At 32.4% G+C, this 21,504-nt stretch overlaps 2 protein-coding genes across 7 annotated transcripts in view; one reads left to right on the top strand and one right to left on the bottom strand.

The window, feature by feature from the left end:
- Nucleotides 1-19,467, bottom strand: part of LOC143249534 (double-strand-break repair protein rad21 homolog) — a 45,428-nt gene extending 25,961 nt beyond the window's left edge. For 2 of the 4 annotated variants that reach the window (XM_076499553.1, XM_076499555.1), the window contains exons 1-5: nt 19,154-19,467; nt 12,353-12,530; nt 8,028-8,254; nt 7,719-7,834; nt 6,921-7,157 (exon numbers count right to left, since the gene is read on the bottom strand). In XM_076499553.1, coding sequence (XP_076355668.1) covers nt 6,921-7,157; nt 7,719-7,834; nt 8,028-8,254; nt 12,353-12,496 — 724 coding nt within the window. In that variant the 5' untranslated portion in view covers nt 12,497-12,530; nt 19,154-19,467. The remainder of the gene's footprint in view (nt 1-6,920; nt 7,158-7,718; nt 7,835-8,027; nt 8,255-12,352; nt 12,531-19,153) is intronic. The other 2 variants (XM_076499556.1, XM_076499554.1) reach the window with 2 other exon arrangements.
- The window catches only part of LOC143249535 (uncharacterized), a 38,942-nt gene continuing 36,898 nt past the window's right edge, over nt 19,461-21,504 (top strand). For all 3 annotated transcript variants that reach the window (XM_076499559.1, XM_076499558.1, XM_076499557.1), the window contains exon 1: nt 19,461-20,696. In XM_076499559.1, coding sequence (XP_076355674.1) covers nt 20,661-20,696 — 36 coding nt within the window. In that variant the 5' untranslated portion in view covers nt 19,461-20,660. The remainder of the gene's footprint in view (nt 20,697-21,504) is intronic.

The following is a 21,504-nucleotide window of genomic DNA, read 5'->3' as shown; positions in this document are numbered from 1 at the left end:
AGGATCCATAATAAATAATGGGAAATTTTGGAGCCCACTGACCCCACCCACCATGGAGCCCTAGGAGAGGATGCACACAGGGTTTTTTGAGTATTATACCCAAACACCAACATCAGATACAATGTCTACAACACCTGTTGAAAACATCCAATACTGGTACTTGGTTGACCCTAACCCAAGTGGACTAGCTGATTGACCCAAGGGGGCCACCCCAAGGCTGCCTGTCTACAGGAATTCAAGGCCAAAGTGGTGTGTTAGGGTTGGACCTCTCAACCACCAGGATCCTTTCCTCCTCTTCATGGATCGCCACGCACAGCAAACACGTGGGTGGATGTTGAGATCCCAGAGGAGGTAAACTAAAAGAACAGAACCTTCCCTGGAAGGTCCCCTCACCACGTACAGGAATCCACACTGAGAGGCAACAAAGGATGAAAAACTGTAATGAAAAAATCAAATTAGTACAAAAAAGAGATGTTAAAAATGATTTAGTAAATGCAAAGATTAAACCAGCCACACCATTTTCTGCATCTGCCGAAAAATTCAAACCTAAAACACCATCTACTACAAAATGTAAAATAGGAAACTTAACTGGTGTACACCTATACCACTACTGCTGTGAAATCTGTTACTGTATGAGTTTGTTGGACAATTCTAGCCATGTAACTTCCAAATCAAGTTTGAGAATTTAGCTGGTCAATTCAATAACTATGTTTATTTGAGAAAACCAATGGATTATGAGGGAAAGGTACCATGGGAAATATATCAGATTCAGTTAAATATAATTTCTGGAGTAAACAAGTGGAATAGTGAACAAAAAGCTATTCATTATGTTGCACATTTAAAATGACCAGCTGAAATGAACCTAAGTAATTTTCCAGCTGAGAGGCATAAAAACTATCAAGCATTAGTAGCTACCTGATATTATAGAAGTAACAAGACTAAAATTCAGGAACAACTGAACCTGTAGAAGATTTGGAAAGGATTGCCCAGTTATTTTACTTGAATACTCTATGCAATATGATGGATTCCATTGGCACATGACCAATTTACAGATGCTATAACAGATGATGATGTAACAATTAGCCTGAAGCAAAGTAGGTTCAGAAAGAACTTACATTTATTAAAGTTGCAGATCAACAATGAAATGTAACATCTAAAAGTTACAGGATCTTAAATCAAGTAGTGATGAAATATCAACTGCCTTTATCAACAGTTTATGAAAACTCTGAGGATTAGTTAGACAGTTAGTTACAAAATAAACGATGGAAGAAAACCACAAGAAAATAGATGTTTCAAGTGTAACTTGAAAAAATATATTGCTAGGAAGTGCAGATGAAGGATTAAGAATTCCTCTAAAAGAATACAACAAAGAAGGAACTGTTAAAAGTTATGAAAAACTTGACCTATGGTGAATCGACAACTGTTAATACACCACAAACAAAATACCATAAGAATGAGTCTTTGGGCTCAATCAATTCAAAAGAACAACAAAGCCAATCATAAATAAAAACAAACAAACAGAAATTAGCTAGATTTATGAACCAAAGTTTTGTTGAGAATACTCCATGTGCCCCAAACAAGGCTGAAAAGTTCATTATTTAAAGAAACCAATCCATGGGAAGTTTTAGAGTATGTTATTAAATGTTGGTTTTAGAGCTGTTGTAGTTCAACCAGATTGGATAATAAAAAGTAAGAAACTGTCTCCACTGACAAAGGAAGAAGATGGATTGATGAGAACAACAAGTGGGCATAGAAAGTTACCATTTCTGTGGAAAACTTTACTGTGTCTCACACTGTATGGGTAACTATAACAAAGAAGAGTGAATATTGGAAACTTGCTTCATGTGTAGACATGATGCAAGGTTAGGTTAGCTTCAAATAGGAAGTCCCATTGTACTACAAGATAATTACTTCACCAAGGGTGAAGTTCTAGCATCAACATGAAAGGCAATCACTGTAACACCAAGAAATGAAATATTCATACTAGGTGTTATTCGGAATAAATAGATGACTAATGACAAGGTCATAATGGAACCAAACACTCCAGCATATCTTGAGAGATTTACAGTTGGAAAAGCTCTCATGGATCTAAGAAATAAAAATTGAGACAGATTTAGTGTCAAGTTCTCATTTTTTAATGACAGTGTTTATTTAAATGTAATATATATTTAGACACTTACATAACCTATGCTGTGGTTATACTGAATCTATATTTCAAATTTCATGTTTATTCCATAATAATTTTGAAAATTCTAGAATTTATGAATCATCAATATTTCTATGTTTGCAAACATATTTTAATTGTTATGTGGTACAGAAGATAATAAGAAAAGTAGTTTCATATTAAATGAATTAAAAAAATAATTATTCAAAGAGCCTAATATTCAATAACATTTTCATGTCAAATTATGGTATAGGGTAGACAACAGTCAACCAGAAGTGTTATCAATCATTATTAAGTTTATTCTGTTGTTACATGATAATATTAAAGAACATAAGACTTTGAATGTCTGATATACCCTTAGAAATATAAGATAAGTCAGGTATTCTACCAGTGAAGAATAAGATGCTACTCAAATATAGCTTCATAATATTATTATGTTTAGCAACGTCAGAAGCTACACTTTCAACTGAAATAACACTTATCAATCAGTTACTTTGGATACATAACCAGGAATGTTCACAAGTTTTGAATACTGGAGGCCATTGAAATTCAGAGGATTTAATTTGGGCATTTGTGCTTTCTATGAAAACATTTTATGACTCTTGCTTAATGTGAAAACATTTTAGGACTCTGGATATCACTACCTACAATCACTTGGAATTTATCTGATCATTGTGTATATTTGACAAGATACTGAAGAATTTTCGGGTCAGATAAAGGACTGAATAGTGTTTGTGAGTTTGTGAAAGTTTTATGTGTATCATCATTTATAGTAACCTTTGTTGTTTCTTGTGTCCTTGTGTGTATATTAAAATATATATGAAAAACAAAATATGACGTAGATCAAGATTGATGGCAAATGCCATAAACCTGCTACATATCACTATTTATCTAATTCTATATTCAAATCTTTAGATATCCTTATTAGTTTGAATATCATATAATTCTGTTTCTATATATTTGAAATTTTAACATGTGACAAGATGTTATACATAACTGTACATGGGAAAAACTTAAATCAACCAGTGATAACATCAAAAGTTGAGGTAATGCTGATTAGATTGTATTTCATCAAGGTAATATAGAATGTCTGAACAATCTCTACTGTACTGAAAACAGACAATTTACAGAATCCAAAAAAAGGCAGTCCAAGTCAAAGGCTGTCTACTGTGATCATCTTTGTAAGTACAACAGTGAGAGAAGGAGAAGAAAATAAAACTTATTTTGGCTGGTTCTATGCTGATTCAACACCAAATAACCTGGGAACTGACATCCAGCCAGCAAATGATCAACAATATGAGTGCAACCAACAACATACCCTCCTTGTGCTGTTGACACTCTCTATACTGTAGAGCATAACTATAACCTCGAGATTAATGGAAATATCTATCGGAAATGCATTTTGCAGTGTAGTAAAATGTTACCTTCTGACCCAATACCTTACCTCCGCTAACATAATACCAAGAATCTCACATTGAGAAAGTCAAAGAACTTGTGCAAAAGTTATCTAAACGAACACTTTTTTAGAAGTTGACCAAAAAAACTCCAAGGAGTGAAATACCCTAAGGTACAGCATCACACTCTTGGAAGACAACACCCTATCTGTCCCAGGCATACATTTTTGCCTATTATAAAGATAATGTGTTGCAAAATCAGGCAAAACATATTCCAGTACAATCAGTTATAGGATGGTGTAGTCTGGCTAGACTGCATCAGATCATAATCAGTAGATCAACGCCATTTCAAAACCAAGACACATTGGGTACTGTTGCCCAATCCACAGTATAAGGAAGAACCCATCCATCTTCATTTCACGTCCAAGAACATCATAGGAACAAGGAATCAATCCATAGGTAGTGTAGTGGCAAGTCTCAAGAGATGATCCACGACATCACTCGGAGCACCCACAAAAAAACAACAACAGGCTACTAGATATTCTTATATAGAATAGGCCCAGTAAAGGAGGACAATAGTGGGTAAACAGGAAGAGTGAGACAAAGTATCCCCTGGTGTCTGATAAAGGAAACAACAACAGAGTTTACTGTATTTATTATCTACGAGTCATCCTTATAAAAGAAAAGTCCAAAGTTTGATATATTACAAAAACGTTCTAAGAGACAAATTGGAAAAATTGATATATCATGAACTAGTGACCCAAATTAATATGAGGGTCAAGACATAGCCCCCCTCTCGTCCAGGTAGCAAATAGAAACAGAAGGAGACCTGGATGAGTTGAGAAGGAATACTTACTATAGGAGTAGTTTTATTAAGTCACCAGGTGAAGTATTTAAGCAAGGAAGAAAGAAAGAGAATGGTTAAGAACAAGGGATCCCAAGCAAAAATCCAGAGAATGTGCAGCCTACTGTACACATTACAAATAAGCATGGCCCAAGGGAATAGGGGATTCCTTGGAAGCTGAAGTCTCCAAAAGAAATAGCATATCCCATACAGTGAGAGAAGGTAAAGATTTGGCATGAAAAACCAATCACTCCATCTCCCTCCAAAGAAGGGAAGAAGGTTGGATCCCATAGACATATGATTGAAAAGAATCCCTCAAATGAATGTGAAATGAAATGGGTATAAGGTGCAACTTCTTCAAGATGAATCAACTGACTTTCATGCACTAATTCCAAAAAGAGAAGAAGAGGATGGTTGTAGGAAGCTTGTTGGAACAGAATCAAATGAGAAAAGAAGCATCTAAGATGTCCAACTGAATCATTCCAATGTCTGGGGTAAAAGAACATTGTAAGATAAGAAATTTTTCCATGGAAAAATAAGGGAATATAAGAAACTGACTGAAACATGAAAGATGTAAGGCTCAACATTCATGTTCAGATTCCCACAGAACCGCAAAAAGATGGAAAAATAAACCTGGAAAAGAATGAGAAAACCATCTAATAGCTACTGAAGTCATTAAGACCAACTCTAGCAAGAGACAAGACCCCTTGGAAGATGTACAACAATGACACCAGGAGACATTGAAGAAGAAGCAGAAAAAACAAAGGCAAATACACTCTGGTAGAAACCCTAGTACTCAACAATTAACCACAAACAGAAGGAAAAGGATCATAAACCCAACAAAGCAGGCATTACTGACCCTTAGCCTATAAAACAGTCATTGCAAAGATTGACAATGATGAAATCTACCAGTGGTGAAAGGACAGATGGGAAGAGGAATGGGAAGTTGAGAGAGAGAGAGAAGAGGAAGGAGAGGAGTGGGGAGATGGTAAACCAGTAAGGATAAGGCTAAACAATGGCATGCAGCTCCAACAAATGACACCACAGATACAAGCATACCAGTAAAATCATATAGACATACAAAAGAAACCAGAAGAAGGCATATGAGATATTAGAGAGGCAAAAGCAACTGAGTAATAAGGATATCATTCCCCAACCAACTGTAGCAAATGATTAACCAAATAAGAAGTGAAAATGCTGAGATGATCAAAATGCGACTGAAAAAAAAAAAGATAAGCCAATGAGCATTTGTCAAAAAATCCAAAGGGATATAGCAGATTACTTTGGTAAAGGGTTGTGAGTAAGACAAAAGTAGAAGAGCGTAAACCTAAGAAAAATAAACAAATGACAGAGGATCTGACTCCCAGATCTGAACAAAAAGCTTTAACAGTTTTGAAATCATGAAAAAAGGATAAGGTAGAATTAAGACAGCATTAGTATAAAATGTAGCAAAGGTAAATGGGGAGAAAATGTGGAAAAATCTATTTCGTCACAAATTAGGAACAGGTGGAGGTATGCCAGGGACAAAAGAAAGCCCAAGCTGCATGAAAGATTCTACCACCTGTCACACAAAAACCCTCATCTCTTCCAAGAGACAAAGATAAACCCAACACCAACATACTTGAGTAAGTTGGTGTAAATAAAGTTATGATATTTGAGTCAGACAAACTGATAGCTGTTGACACTTGTGATACAATGCCTTTGTAGTTACTTCCACTGAAAAACGCCTACATCTAAAAAGCTCATGAGCTAAAAAAACATGTTATTACACAAGAATGTCAAATTGAGAACTGATGATTGTGCTTTACAGTACAAAGGGTGTCAGCTGCACTAGAAGTTTGTGTCACACTCATATTGGTGGAGGGCTGTTGTGTGCTACAATGCAGCTATACAATATGTAAACACCTGATGTTAGATGGGAGCTTCAATGCTAGTGAAGAGTAAAAATTGAGCATATGGAGGGAAACACAAATCAAGGACGAATATCATGTGAGAGGAAACAAAGTACTGGATCATAGTTTTTGTTAAATATCATTAATGTAGTAGACCTACAGTAGTTTTGGAGTTTCTTTGGTTGAGTTTTATATTTGAAATCAGGCCTTCAAACAAACATGGCAGTAAGAAAATTTTCTGAATAAATAATGTAATTCATTATTGTTATGTGGATTGAACTTGAAGTTATTTTTACTGAATAATTCAAAAGAACCTCCCCAACAATTGAACATGTTACAACAATATTACATCCCTTATTAATGAACTGTATAATAATCAATTCCTTCTCAACAAGTCTTTTTCCAATATTTTTTCCATACATTGTACACATTCACATACACAGTGGTACTATAAATAAACCTATTTTAAAAGCAACTGATAATTTCTTTACCAATTCTTTCAAACGATATTCTAAGTTATTACAATAAAAAAAATGCTCTTCAGTAAACTTTCTCCATTTCTTCTTTTTTTCCCAAAACAATAATCTTAATACAGTGTTTCTGTACTTTATAAATAAAAACCTTACCAAGCAATCCTTCTCCAACTGTTCCTCCAAATCCATCGTCTTTCAGAGGAGCATCAATGGAAAAATTGGACTTAGAATTAGAAGGACCTTGCTGGCTAACTTCATGAGATTCGTGTATTGTTTCTTCAGGTTTATCTTTGTTTCTGTCTTCTCCTAATAGCAGACTAGCATGATCAAAACCTTCATCAATGTTTGTTGCATCTCGAGCCAATTCAGGATCATCGAAACCCATATCACCTGGTGAATAAGAACAAAATAATCTGGAGGTAATCATATTCTGGCTCATTAAAAATATTATTATTTCCTTTCTTTTTTTCTTTCTGTATGAAATGTTACTTCTGCAATGTTAACTTAAACAGTAAACAAAAGAGTATGACTAACTATTAATGACATTTTATTAATGACTTGAGGAAAACTCAAGTTATTGTCTTAAAAGTAATATTTTTTTTCTGAAAATAGAATGACAGAAAGAAGACTTTGGATGTACAAGTTGATGAAAATGAAAGCAAAAAAAAGGGGCTACAGGCCTGTAAATGACACTAGACTTCTGTTTTCAGGTGTTCATTCTATTAAATAAAAATATATACACTATACGTACAGAGCCACAAAATGAGTTTATGCATCTATTACTACATACCTGTAGTGAATAACTTATGCTACTAAACTATAATATGTCATATAACATATAACTTGACCCAACATATTTCTTACACACACAGAACAACCTACTAAACAAGAATTTAGTTATGCTGTTATTGGAAAATGGTCAAATGTGATAAAGTAAAGTAATGTTCATACCAAACTCACCAAATCCATCATCAGCCATGAGATTAAGAGTCCCATAATCTTCCTTAAGTGTTATGTCTTCTGCTCGGCTTTGATTTAAAGTCACTGGTGTTTCCATGCCTAAATTGCTGTAAAAAGAATAACATTATATTTATATTTAACAAATAGTTCAGAAACCTAAACACGATATATAATTTTGTATTTCAAATAAGATCCGTTTATTCAAGATGTTGGTTAGATGTAAATTAACAAATGTTTAACACACTGTTGTGTCATTTCTCAGTTTAATTACATAAGTTCTAAGATGCATAAAAAAATTACTTGATATCTGGAACTGTGTCAAAGTCATGAAAAACTTCTGGCAAAGTGATGGTAGCCACAGCTGCTTCTCTATTTTCCTCTGGTAGATCTACTATTCCTGGTCGGAAAGCCATTTTTATCTTGATGAAAGCCTCATTGCAGTCAGCTAGAAGGTATTTAGCTTTTCTCGAGTAAATTCGAACAATTCCCAACAGAAGATGGCCTGATGTTCGTAAAGCCATTTTGACCTGATGAGTTAAAAGCATAATCTTAAAGCAATGCTTGCACAAAGAAAATGTTGCCAAACCAATAAGAAGCCACAAAAAAAAAGGTAACTCATAGACAGATTTTGTCAACATTTAAACCAATAAAACATTCAAATCAGTAACTGCTAAAATAACAGCTATCAAACTACATCACATGTTAAATTAGTTGTATTAAAAACACAAAATTACATTAAACAGAACAAACTAAAAGTAGTAGAAAAGATGGGCTTTTTGGCTAGTTTCTTTCCTAATTGTAGTCTGTGGGCAGGAACTATATCACTAGGTAAAATACATCCAGAATACCTGCTTAATTTAGCTGTTAATCCAGATCTTACTTTTAAGAGATGGTTGGCATCACTACCCAGAATTGACCGATGTTTCATATGAAAATTACTGAGCTATCTTATATCTCCAATGAAACATGCAATCTTGAGATGGTGCCATATCTACTAGCAACCAGTGGTGCCACTGTTGAAGTTCAATGAGATCGTATTAACACTTTCAAGGCAAGAACTTCCCCTAAGTTAAATAAAATTGTCTTAGCAGAATAAAATATTAAAAGACCCAATACGAGATAAATGAGTTATATTAATGATATATTTTTCTTTTTTGTACAGCGTATTCTGATTCAATTTTATAGTTTTAGAAAAATATTAATATTCTAAAATTTCCTCGTGGCACCTAAAGGCTTCGCGGAGCATAGTTTGAAAAAAACATGGTCCAGAGTGAACATTGAAACACACACATGTATCACCACAGTGGTCTTGCTGAAAACCTCATCTCAACATTGGACACTTTTGAATTTAGTGTTTTTCATTACTTCTAATTTTATGCAGATTTAAAAAAGTAAGTATACCCTATCAGTTAACACAGTCCATCAGGTAGGTTTTGGAAAAAGAAATGGAAGTATATTACAAACAGATAAGGAAAGAAAAATGATACCTTTACTCATCAAAAATGATGAGTAAACTGGACAATGGCAAATGGAGGGAAATGAAGCTGGCAGATGGCAGAAATAATGGAAATGAGGAATAGGGCATAATCCTTATTCCACTTCGAAGGATCTTGTCCAAGAGTCTTCAAAATTATGAGGTCAGAGATGAGTTAAGTGGAAGGTTTGATGTGGTGAAATGTTATATAGCCTGGGAGTATTTTCATCCATGGAAGAATAAATGATATCTGGATGAGCTGATGAATCCATAAGGTAAGTGTAAAGGAAGAGATATCCCTGGAAAAAGAGGGTTCTAATGGGAAAAATAAATGACTGCTAGAACCCAAAATACAGCAATATGTACCAAGTAACAACGATCACTGGAAATGGACACAAAAGGTGATCAGGGTTAGTACAATTTGCAGAGGGCAAAGATAAATCTAAGAAATATTGGAGACAATATATTATCTCCAAACCACCTAAGTCTTATGAAAAAACAAGTGGTCAAGGAATATCTGTGGAACAAAGTATGGGAGGCATTCAATACATAAAGATCACATCTGCATAGAGCACAAGCAAGAATACAAAGAAATAGATCTTAAGAGAAAAACTGCATAAGGAGCAAATGGCCAAGGGTTCAAATGGGGTCTATATAGAGCATGCAGAACCATAATATGGTTGTAGTCAGGGAAAGAGAAGGATGAGGGTTCAATGAATGAGAAAAGACTAGAACAAAGTGAAAGAACATGAAAAGCAAAAATGGAGCCATAGCAAAAACTGCAAAAGGTAGTTATGAGATTGTCTGGTATGTTGTGATGTTAAAAACAAACAAGCCTTGCTCAAACAACTGGGTAAAGAAGGACAAGCAACAGTAAGGTATGGAACAATAGAATGCTCTGGTGGTAGAGAGTAGCAGTTAAGCCAGCAGCAAACAACATGCTGCTTTTACTTACAGAAAGAAAGATAAGAAAGGCAACAAGAATAGTATAATATAAGGGCTACAAATTCAGAAATCTAACCAGCAAGCAAGGGATTGAACAAATCCTATGTGTGAAGATAAAGGAACAACACTCCAAGGTGAAAAAGCATTTGGAGCAAAAATAACCAAAATGATGGCAGAGGTAACTGTGTTCTGGATGCCAATCAATGAGAAGAGGAAACCAAAATTAAGTCAGCCAAAAAGATGCTACCAACAGGATCTGACAAGGAGTTTTGTAAATCACAACCAAGACAGGTGAGAGAACACAAAGAAAAGGGTAAACATACAAAAATAGGTTATACCAGTTCTGGTTAAGAGCACCCACAGTCAAAGCTGATGAGTGAGGTACTGGGAACCAGAATATGGGGAGTTTGATAGTAAGAGTAGTGATAAAGGTATTTATCACTGATGTACTCATCTGTGAAAAAATTAAGTGAAAAACCTGAGAATGTAGTGACCATCCCAAAGGATAAATTCTATCCAGTAAAGAGAGCTGAACTGCCACCAAATTGACAGTTACTGGAACATGACATGTTGTCAGATGAACATAATGAGAGACTAAAACAAAAAGTCCAACATACAACTGCAATATCCCTGGAGCGAGTTCTACCTTGATAATTATTAGAATGGATCATAACCAAATGATCTACAGAATAAGATAGGAAATAGTAACATGCCCAAAAGGTGGCAATACAGAACATTAACAGGGAAGGTATAATCCACAGAAGACCAAATCCATGAGGCTGTGGAGTTGTTCAGAGGTGTGGCCCAACCCATAAGAGATGTGTTAGTGAAGAGCAAGAAATATGGATTGGGAGGGGGGTAATGGGATGCTGGCCATAGTACTGGCAAGATCCAGCCACCAAAACAGGTCCTTAAAAACAGAAGGTTGCAGCATCACACTAGAGTACAAAAAACCATGAGAAATATTCCACTGGGTGCACAAATTCAACTGAATATGCTTCATATGAGCCAAGCCTAGAGGAGCAAGATGTTCCAAGGATGCAAGAGTCCCAAAAATAGAATCTCATGCAGAAGTATAGAATAACAGAGAATTGACAAAGGACCCAAGGTGGACAAGTATTGAATCAGAATCAGAAATGACTTGGCAAATTAAACCAGTCAATCCAGATGAGCTGTCTCTTGAAGGAAAAGTGATGTGGCTGAAAATGAGAGCTCCTGAAAGGGGCAAGGAAGATGTAGTCATTTATATAACAATTGAAAGGAAGTTGTGACTGTATATATAACAGGCAAATACTCCTACATCTCTGTTGAAGGAAGGTATTACCAAAGGAGAAAGCTCAAAGATGGTATACTAAATCCCAGTGAACAAAACTAAGGAAATGATGTGCAGACAAGGCAATCAAACAGGAAAAGAGGACACATGAGAAACAGATAAGAAGAGAAGAGAAAAACTTGAGTCAAAACTTGAATAACCTATCAGTTGGCTGTAAATGTCTATGTACAGAAAAGAAGTACCCCTACACAGCCTGAGCTGACTGGATATGAAAAGAGGGAGTTATTGATAGAACATAAGAAAACTTACACAATAAATCATTGTACATTTTTAAATGTTGAATGTTGTTACTTATTTCATGAACTTGTACTTGGAGGAGGTGAAAAGTCCAAATAAACCTCAATATGAAAGTCATGTAGGAAGAATCAAAAGACATGGGAGATAGAGAAAGTAACAAATAAACCTGAGAAAGTCAAATCCACAAATACGTTTAGAAAAGGAACACTGTCCTCAACATACATTTATTACTTAGAAAGTTTGTAAATGCCACATGTAATAGGCATGTTATAAAAACACAATAGTCTGACCTCCCTTCAGATAGCACTTTAGCACTTGGGTTACTTGACTGTAATAAAATGAATTATAATATTTAACAAGTATCAGTGTATGCTACATTTTAAACATCATGCGACATTTTAAACCAATAATACAGGAATATACTATATTGAATTAAACAAAATATGTTATTCAGTAAAACTATATTTAATAACCATACAGAAAAATACAACAGTATCCCATTCAAATATAGCCATGAGGCAAATTTGTTCAACACTAAAAATTTTTTACATAGTATTAGCATATTATTAATGTATAAAAAAGGTGGTTTTGCATGAGCATATTATAATTTACTTCTTTAACTATTTACCAACTTACCTTAGGCTGCAAAATACCTTCAACACTGCTCTCTATATTAGTTTCGAAAACATGGGCTTTGGTTAACTTTTTGTCCCAATGAGCAGCCAACCAGATACGGGCTAAAGGGCCCTTTTTTGCCAATACAAAGTGTGCATAAAACATTTTTTTATGAAGTAGCTGCTATACTAAGCCAACGCTGAAAGAAAATAAAAAAACAATATGCTTGTTTATTAAATGACTCATGTTTTCTTAAAACAATAAAATAGTCATTGATACACAAAGCTTAAAATTGTAATAATTTGTATACATTCTTTAAAAAATTAAATTATACAATTAGTGCATACCTACAAAATTATAATAAAGTTAAATGTTACATTAATAGGTTGATACTGCTGTTCATAATACTTCAAAAATATGTTTATACCTTCTTAACTTATCAATAATTCCCTTTTTCATTTAAAATAATTGTGAAAAAAATATTTTAGATGAAGAAGAATGTTAAATCAGAACAATATAAACAAAGAACTATTATAATGCCTTTAACAAATAAGACATCATAAAAAAGTAGTTTTTAATTCTGTATTTACAATATGAACCAATTTCAAAGTGCATTGGTATGATGCTATGTGTTAAAAGTTCAGGACATTTTGCTGGTGCATGAAGTAACTAAATAAAATATTGATAATATTTTCATAACATTAACAGCACAGATATTTTGTGAAGTAACATTTTGTGTGCCTGAAGTTAATACATTTTTTATGATACTTGTTGCTGATCTTTTAAAATTATGGCTTTAACAAAACTGCACTCAAAACATTTTTCCACATAAGGTTCAGGAAGCAAGTGAAAAGGAATACTTGAAAGTAGATATTCCTGAGTTTACAAACAGGATGGAATTTAAAATAATTTACACCACATAATTCTATCTTGTTAATAGACTTTGTAGGTATGCCTTCTTATGGAAAGAATAACAATTTTCAAATAAACCCCAAAGGTGTATGAAACTATGGTTTCATAATGATTGTTTGTTGCTACATTATTTGAGTATAAATTAAAAACAAAACAAAAAGAAATATAGAAATTTGCAAGCCTTTCAGTTATGCTTAAATTATGCATATGTACAACAGAATGTATAAAACAACCTAATAAAAGTAAACACAACAGTAGTGTCTGAATACAAATGATTATACAAACTTAGGTATACAGAAGTTTGAATAATGTAAGAAAAAAACCATGGTAACAGTCATTTTACCTATTAATGTTTCATTTTATTCACAAAAGTGCAGCTAATAATGCCGTCCCAATCAAAAAGTGGAGCTTTTATGTTAATGTAAGAATATAAAAGTAAGCAATATGACTGAAGGTAATTCAGACCATCAGGGTTGCGACTTTAGACCAAAAATGACCAAATCAAAGTATATGTACTCTTACTTATCACAATATAGAACCAAGAAAGAACAGATAAATTTAATATACTAACAGCACACACTAAATCAACAGGCAAGTTACTGCACAAAGAAATAAATCTTTGTCAAAGAACAAGGCTAGATTAGAATTTCAAAAAACTTATTCTCAACACTCATTAATATTCATGTTTGCAATAATAATTTTTCCATTCCAATATTCACAGTGAAATTATTGAGGCTTCTATAAACTGTAACCATTTTTCTTTAAATACCTAATTTTTGTACGATGGGAAAACAAGTCAGTTTTTATTTCTCAAATATCTTAGAATCCATTATCAGTCTTTTAACCCATCTTTGTATTCTTTCCATATTGCCATAATCATTCCTATAATATGGAAAACTACAAAGAAAACATGAAGTTGCTGAAGATACTATTACATTAATTTAAAAAAATATTCACATTTCATTCTAATTTTTAATCCTATGATTTTAGCATTTTTAATTTGAAATAAAAATTAAAAAATGAAACACTTAAAGTAAGAATATTTTGTTTGATATATTGAAAATCATGTAAACAATTTAGCATAACTAAAAATACACAATTTCTTACATAAGCAGTTTATAAAAGCTGTAAACCATTGAGTTGAAAAATATCAAACATATATATAGTGGCAAATACTTCCCTACATTGAAAAATAAATGTGACAACCTACCAAATAGATGAACTGTCTTACTTATTCAGTATTCTTTTCTTTGTAATACATGGCATGTTTTACATGAATGTCACAGAATGTATATTGTTGTGCAAGTTGTAAAACAGTCCCACACAAATGAAAGAGTTCTAAATTATGAGTGGATATTTCTTAGAACTTTTAAGTGTGTGCTTTAGTAAAAATTTAAGCACATGTATAGCTAATTTTGCACATTACTATAATGGCATATTGGATGCCAAGTGCATTTGAATTATAAGTTGTTTTTTTTAATATTAATAAAGGATTCAAAACCAAAAAATTGTATCAATTACTTGCTACACTACATTCATGGTATCTGGTTTGCTAAAGATATCTACAATAAAGAAGTCTGCATTATGTTTTATATATGTATTATTAACTAATATTAATTTCAGGCCAGAATATGTTCTCTGCTTAGAGCAATAATAATAAATTAATATGGTAAAATAACACAGATATTTAAATATACTTTTCTCATTTTCTTACTTACAAAGATTATAATATACTGTTTCATCAACTGGGTGCCCTTATTCTTAACACTTTTGGTCATAATGACTTACTAAATCAAGGTATTATCAACTATCTATTAGATTGTTTCTGAAAGGTGACTGACACATTTTTAGTAGATCACATAAGTTTTATCATTTATTGACTATACTGATTTAATGATATTTTGCTTGTTGAAGATATCAGAACAATAGTTGCATTCCATCCTTTTTTTATTAATAATGATTTACCAAATTATATCATTGCTCATGTTTTACTTTTTAAAATTAAATACTGGTTTCCTTTTTTATTATTGATTCATCACAGGTAAATAACTGATAAATAAAAAATATAATTTTTTTCTCCTTCCTTCAAAATGTGATCTTCAAAAAATGTATTTACTGATTCAAAGTTTTGCAGGGGCATTTTTTTTTATTTTCCTTCCCTCTCTTCCCAGTACTTACTCAAGTTTTTCTGGATATGAACAACATTATACTATAATATCAAGCAAAATGATATAAGATCACTTGACCCACTGATGTGCTTAATGGAAAAAAAGCTCTACTAAAGCTACAGAAGTAGGTGGAAGTAACTGTTTAAAACAAACTTTAATCCCTAACCACTGATGAAAGTCAAGAGAGAAATGTTCCTGAATGGTTTTCAGTAGGATATTCTCTAAATATACTGAAAGATTTATTTATAAACTGTTTGAGAAAACAAGAGTTAGCCCTGGATTTAAGCATCTCATAAGCCAGTGTGGGTAGTATAGAGTAAGTAGTGGGAACTAAGGGAAATCCTCTGTTTGTATTTTGAAGCTAATGGCAAATCTGAGAAATTATTAATCTCAGACAAAGAGCTACCTTGAACTTACAATAAATATATCAGTTGGAGATTATTCCATAAAATCAGGTGCAAATAACAGAGTAAAAGGATAAAATTATGACACATATTCCAAAGCATGTACGATGTAGAAAAGAAACCTAATAATACAAGCACTTTTGAAAAGTGTTCTATCCTTCTAAAAGTTATTCTTAACTTGATGATAACCTAAGGAGCTCAAAACGATGTTACATATGCTTTAAATAAAAGTCATCTCTACGATATATAAATATTTACTTTAAGTGGGTTTCTTTACATCATGAATTATGTCATCCTGTAAGAAAAATGAAATTATTTTAACTGTACTGGAACATATCTTTTACTAATCTTGTGTAAATTCTCCCCCCCCTCTTGTCATAAAAGTATAACACAAAGAAATTAGTCCTTTATCCTATCAATTTATGGATAACCTTGTAAACTTCAATACATTCTTAACCTAAATCTTCCATCTCTAGGAATATTAGTCCTCCTTTGAACTATTTATAATAAATCAATATTCTTGCTTAAATGTGGCTGTTCACATGTTACATGTCACTAATACTACTTAGTCTTAAGCAAACAGATATTTCAGAATTTTGGAGGACTATTCTAATACAAGAGGGTGTGGGAAAAGTTTGTTAGAAGTGAGCTGAAAGCTCATGAGTGGGGCGATGTTTCAGTTATTGAAAAATGTGGCATGTGTTTGAATTGAAGTTCTTAAATGAAAAGAAATGCTTACAAGCTTTTTCTGTAGACTCTCTAATTAAAATGTTGGTAACTCCAGATAAATTATGCTGCCAATAGGAAGAGGGTTATCATTATGGGAACTGAAGAGGGTTAGTCTGTCACTATTGATGAAGTTGATGTATTTATGCACCTTAAGTTATTGTTTTCTAACTCAGCATGTGAAATATGAAAAATAATAAGTAACATTATTTAGACCTTGTAAGGATATAATTAGAAGTTTGGTTGTTCAAGAACACTAGAAACTATAACATCACTGCCTTTAATGTTTTTATTAAACCATTTGTAGAGTTAATAAGAGTCATGTCTGAGATTTTAGAAAATTTATATTCAGAGATCACAAAATATTTTAAGAAAGAAATATTAAATAGCTAATCTGAATACAAACATTAAAAAAATTTATAATGTTTTTGATAGTATCATCAAGCAATTTGACAAATAATGTATCTTTATCATTGCAACTAAAATCCTTTATGAAATGAATAAACAAAATTACACTTGCATATGAAAGATACAGATAATAAAAACATCTTTCAAAAGAGGAAAAATACAGCTATAATGTATGTCTATGATTACTTTATTCCCTACCGTACATGACTATCAGATAGAATATACATGTGATAAACATAAAACATCTTTCTGGGCAACCTATACACACATAATTGACTTCATGATGAAGTCACCCACTTTTTCTGCCACAATAAGCCACATTATTAGCTAAGTTTACCATATGATCATATTATCATACTAAACTTTACATCTGACATGCCAAAAACAACAGACTATTATATATCTCTAACATTTAACCAGCTAACAACTTACAAACTTTTTTTTCTTGTGATTTAAGTTTTATAAGTGTCTGGACAATACAAAATTTCGTGGATGTTATTCTAACATATCTTTTATTTCCATCCCATTGCTTATTGTGTCTAACATAACTGTAAAACAGAGCTCTTAGTGACCAGTATTATCCACTCATGCCAGTATCAAATAATAAACTTAAATACTGCTAATTATACAGGCCACTTCTAACATTCTGAGGACTAATGTGCCATAGAGCATATAAACCAGTAATAATAGTGTTCCTATACATAATACAGCATTTACAATACACAAAAGGCAGTTAGTTTCAATATTAGAAGAGTTTATCTAAAAAGTGAAAATGTTTCCTGTCTAATTATTGTAAGCATAATTTTCTTTTTTTCAAATCAAAGATTTGATTTAGTATAAATACTAAACATTGTTATTTATTAATGTACAAGCCATTCTTATAGAAAGGAGTGTGTGTGTTCTACTTTTAAGAGATTCTCAACCCACACAAAATAGCACATTTTGGAAAAATTCAAAACCAGTAAAATATTGCACAACATATTCTAAAATTTTACACACCTGTTTTAAATGATAATTCTACAGTAGTGGGTCAGCTGATGGTTAGAATCAATTACAAATTGAGAAGAGTTTGATAATTGATAATGTAAAGCCTGGAATTAATGAACAGAATCCTGTAGTGTCAGTTTTTGAAAGTTTGTTATAAAATGAACCAATTTAGTTTTCATGTATTTGATACTTTTAAAACTATGTTTATAATTATATGATAAGTTTTAATTCATATAGAGGATTTTGGTTTAAACCATTATTAATAATTATTTTAAGGGTTTCCCCATAAACAGAAATTAATTAATTCACGGAAGGTTTTGTTTCAGTGGTTGAATTATATTGTTAGAAATGAAATATAAAAAAAAATTAAAAATTGATCATAAACTACAAGCATTAGAAAACCAGTCTTGTTTTCTGGTAAAATTATTTGCCAGATGGTTTGCTGAAAGATATAGTGAGTGTTTTTATTATAAATATGCTTAAAATATTTTTATACAGAAAATACAAATTAAAGTCTGCTCAAATTTTACAGTTGGATGCTATTTCTTGGCACATTTAGAGGTAATCTCAGTTCGACAATACAGAAAACGTTTCCTTTACTTCCAACATTACAATATAGAAGATTAGAACTATAAATAGTTATATCACCTACATGTTAACTGTTGATTCTTTATATATTTTAGGTTTTAAAAAATGTTATTGTTAATTTCAAATGTCAACTAATAAAATAAACATTTAACTTTGAGTAATTTTTATTGTTGAATAAGATTATAAGCTATATTTAATCAACGTTAAACAAACATGTTAAAAACATTCCACACCAAAAATTTAACTTTAAACTAGCGTACTATTTAGTTTCCAATGCCCACAGGTTAAAAATCTATTCTACTATGTTTTCAGGTAAACTTTTGGTATTTCCCAATATTCCATAAAATTTAAAAAGTTCGTGTTTACTATTACTAGTGTTAGTTTTACACATTGATACATTGACAAACAGTCTGAGTACAGCTTATCCATATGAATATTACTTTATTTTCAGTCAAGTACAAAAGACGAGGACAATGATCTTAAGCGACATAACTACAAATATTTGTTATAACTTATACAAGTGAAGAATTGTCAAACTTTCGATCCGATATGAACAGCCATTTGCTCTGTCTGAATAACTCAGTACCGATAATACAATACAACCCACGTAACTTTAACGTTAAACTTACGGTAGAACTCTAATAGCAGCCGACTCAGGCATTGTAGTATCGCCTTCAGACCATAGATGTCATGAGAAGCACTATCCTACTTGTAAGTTGTAGTTTGCACTAGTCGACATTTTCCAAACACTTAATTTCAGGCATCTTGCCGCACCTACCTTTACTTTTTAGATAGTTTGTGTTCAGATCCACTAACGGTATAATCCGTAAGCTTTTATCACAGCTTAATATGAGCTTAATGGAAAAATTAGCTTTCAAATAATCAGATACGACATTTTCCGTCAATTTTTCAAATCCAAAATGGCGTCTGGAACAATTTCCCGCTCAAAGTCAAATTTGAAAAGAGGAATAGAACGACAGTTGTTAAGGTGTATGACAAAATAGTTCAAGTTAGACACACTAGTTTTCTCACAAAAACAAAAGTTTGAAAAACAAATCGTAAGTCAGAAGTACCCTATTTTTATTATTCGGCATAGTTGTTAGAAAACATTGTAATATTTTCCTGTTTTTTATTAACTTTCAAGCATGTATGACGCTTTCGGGCTTTAATCATTGATACGTGGAGCAATTTAAGGGAGCGTTTCTAAACACCTTGTTGGTAGGTGCATATATATGTATCCCATGGAGAGGAACGGCTATGCAATACTTTTAACTCTTACAGAAACATTATTGTGTGGTTACATTATGTGGTCATGGTTAGTTTTCGTTGTATCGTTATGAATTGACGCAACATTATTACAAATTACACGTGTGAAGTTTAACTCTAAAAATGCGCCCTTGCCAATATCAGGTGTTACCTAAAGCATACACAAAGACAAGCTGGGACTAGTTATTTCTCATACCGTTTCTGAAGATGATAAGACCTACGTTCTGATGTGTTATTACTAAAGTATTGATCTTGCGTAATAACAAATTGATTTTTTCAAATTTTGAACATTTTCATAGAAATATCGGTTACTGTTTCTGTCAATTCTCCGAGCAACCGTAAATTCTAATCGTAAAAGTAAGTTGTATTTATAACTAAACTTATTAAGTCTAAAGCCGACACTTACTTGTACTGGTTCTGATAATCAGTAACACTTAAACTAGTTCAAATGTGGCTACTTAAATTTGCTACCCATTTTGATTTTGTGTATTCTGATTATGAGACTCTCAAAACAACACTAAATCATGACAAGCTCAACTGAACAATTAAAATTTCGACAATGCCTTTGATGGTGACATCTCTGAGCGACAGTGACATGGATGACGAGGATGATCAGATAAATGTTCCAAAGTGTGAAATTCAACATTTGTTGTAAAGCAGCAGCTGTTATTGTTAATAGTTTTGGTTCAAAGTATACATTTTAATTAAGGATATTCAAGAATTGCCTATTAGGTCCTTGAGTAGTAGCATAAGTAGTATTTTCAAAAAATGAGAGGTTAAACTTAGGTTCAGACACCGAAACTGAAAAAGAAAATTTTAGAAAAAACAAGCAAAATATTAAAATGGCAGATACTTCAACATCAAGTTTTGATGGAACAACAGAAACTCACAGAAACACATATTCAGGTGAGGAAGTTTTGTAAGTTTATTGAATAATTTGTTTTATTGTTTAAGAAAGATGTCGGGTAGTTCTTCATTTTTGTGCAAAGAATACATTTCTCAACTTTAACTGGAAAACCATGCAACTTAGAGTTTTAAGTTTATCACGTAATTGATACATATTCAACTTTCTGATAGAAAAGTCAAGTTTATAAAGTCTCGCGTGTTGGGTTTGCTTTATGATCCACAAAAATCATCCTTTGTGTAAGTATCAAACATTTCTGACCACATGAAGGAAGCTGTCTCTAGTGGTCTGCAGAATACAGATAAGGAATTTCTTATCTAGATTATCTAAACACGTGTGGAAAATTAACAGAAGTAATTGAACATAAGAAAAGGAAATGTAACACACAACCCTTTGTTTTGAAAAAGGTCACCACTTTGTTAGAAAATATAATTTCTGTTGTAATTTCAATGAAGTATAATACAGCTCTTTCATTCACACACCTATTCAGTAAAAATTAAAAACAAACTAACTATACAAATCACATGAGCAAGGTATTTCACAAGTTTGTAATTAGCTTAGAAAAGTTCTGATGAGTAAATCTGCATCTAGGCTAAAGCTTCCAAAACCTTATTATACCATTCACATTTCTCTTTTAAAACTTTCTTATTCTACCATTCAGACAGACAGACCATAAGAAGACTATTTTACCCCCTCCTGTCTATACACACACAAATGAACACCTAACTCAATTTCCCACTTATTTTTTTATGATCTATAGCATTAGTTAAGAGTACACCAGGTGTAAATTGTTTTCATTACTTTAGGTTC

Source organism: Tachypleus tridentatus, chromosome 4 (genome assembly GCF_004210375.1).
Source record: "Tachypleus tridentatus isolate NWPU-2018 chromosome 4, ASM421037v1, whole genome shotgun sequence".
NCBI classification, from domain to species: domain Eukaryota; kingdom Metazoa; phylum Arthropoda; class Merostomata; order Xiphosura; family Limulidae; genus Tachypleus; species Tachypleus tridentatus.
The sequence above is the reverse complement of the archived record's forward strand: the minus strand, read 5'-3'. Positions and strand labels throughout refer to the sequence as shown.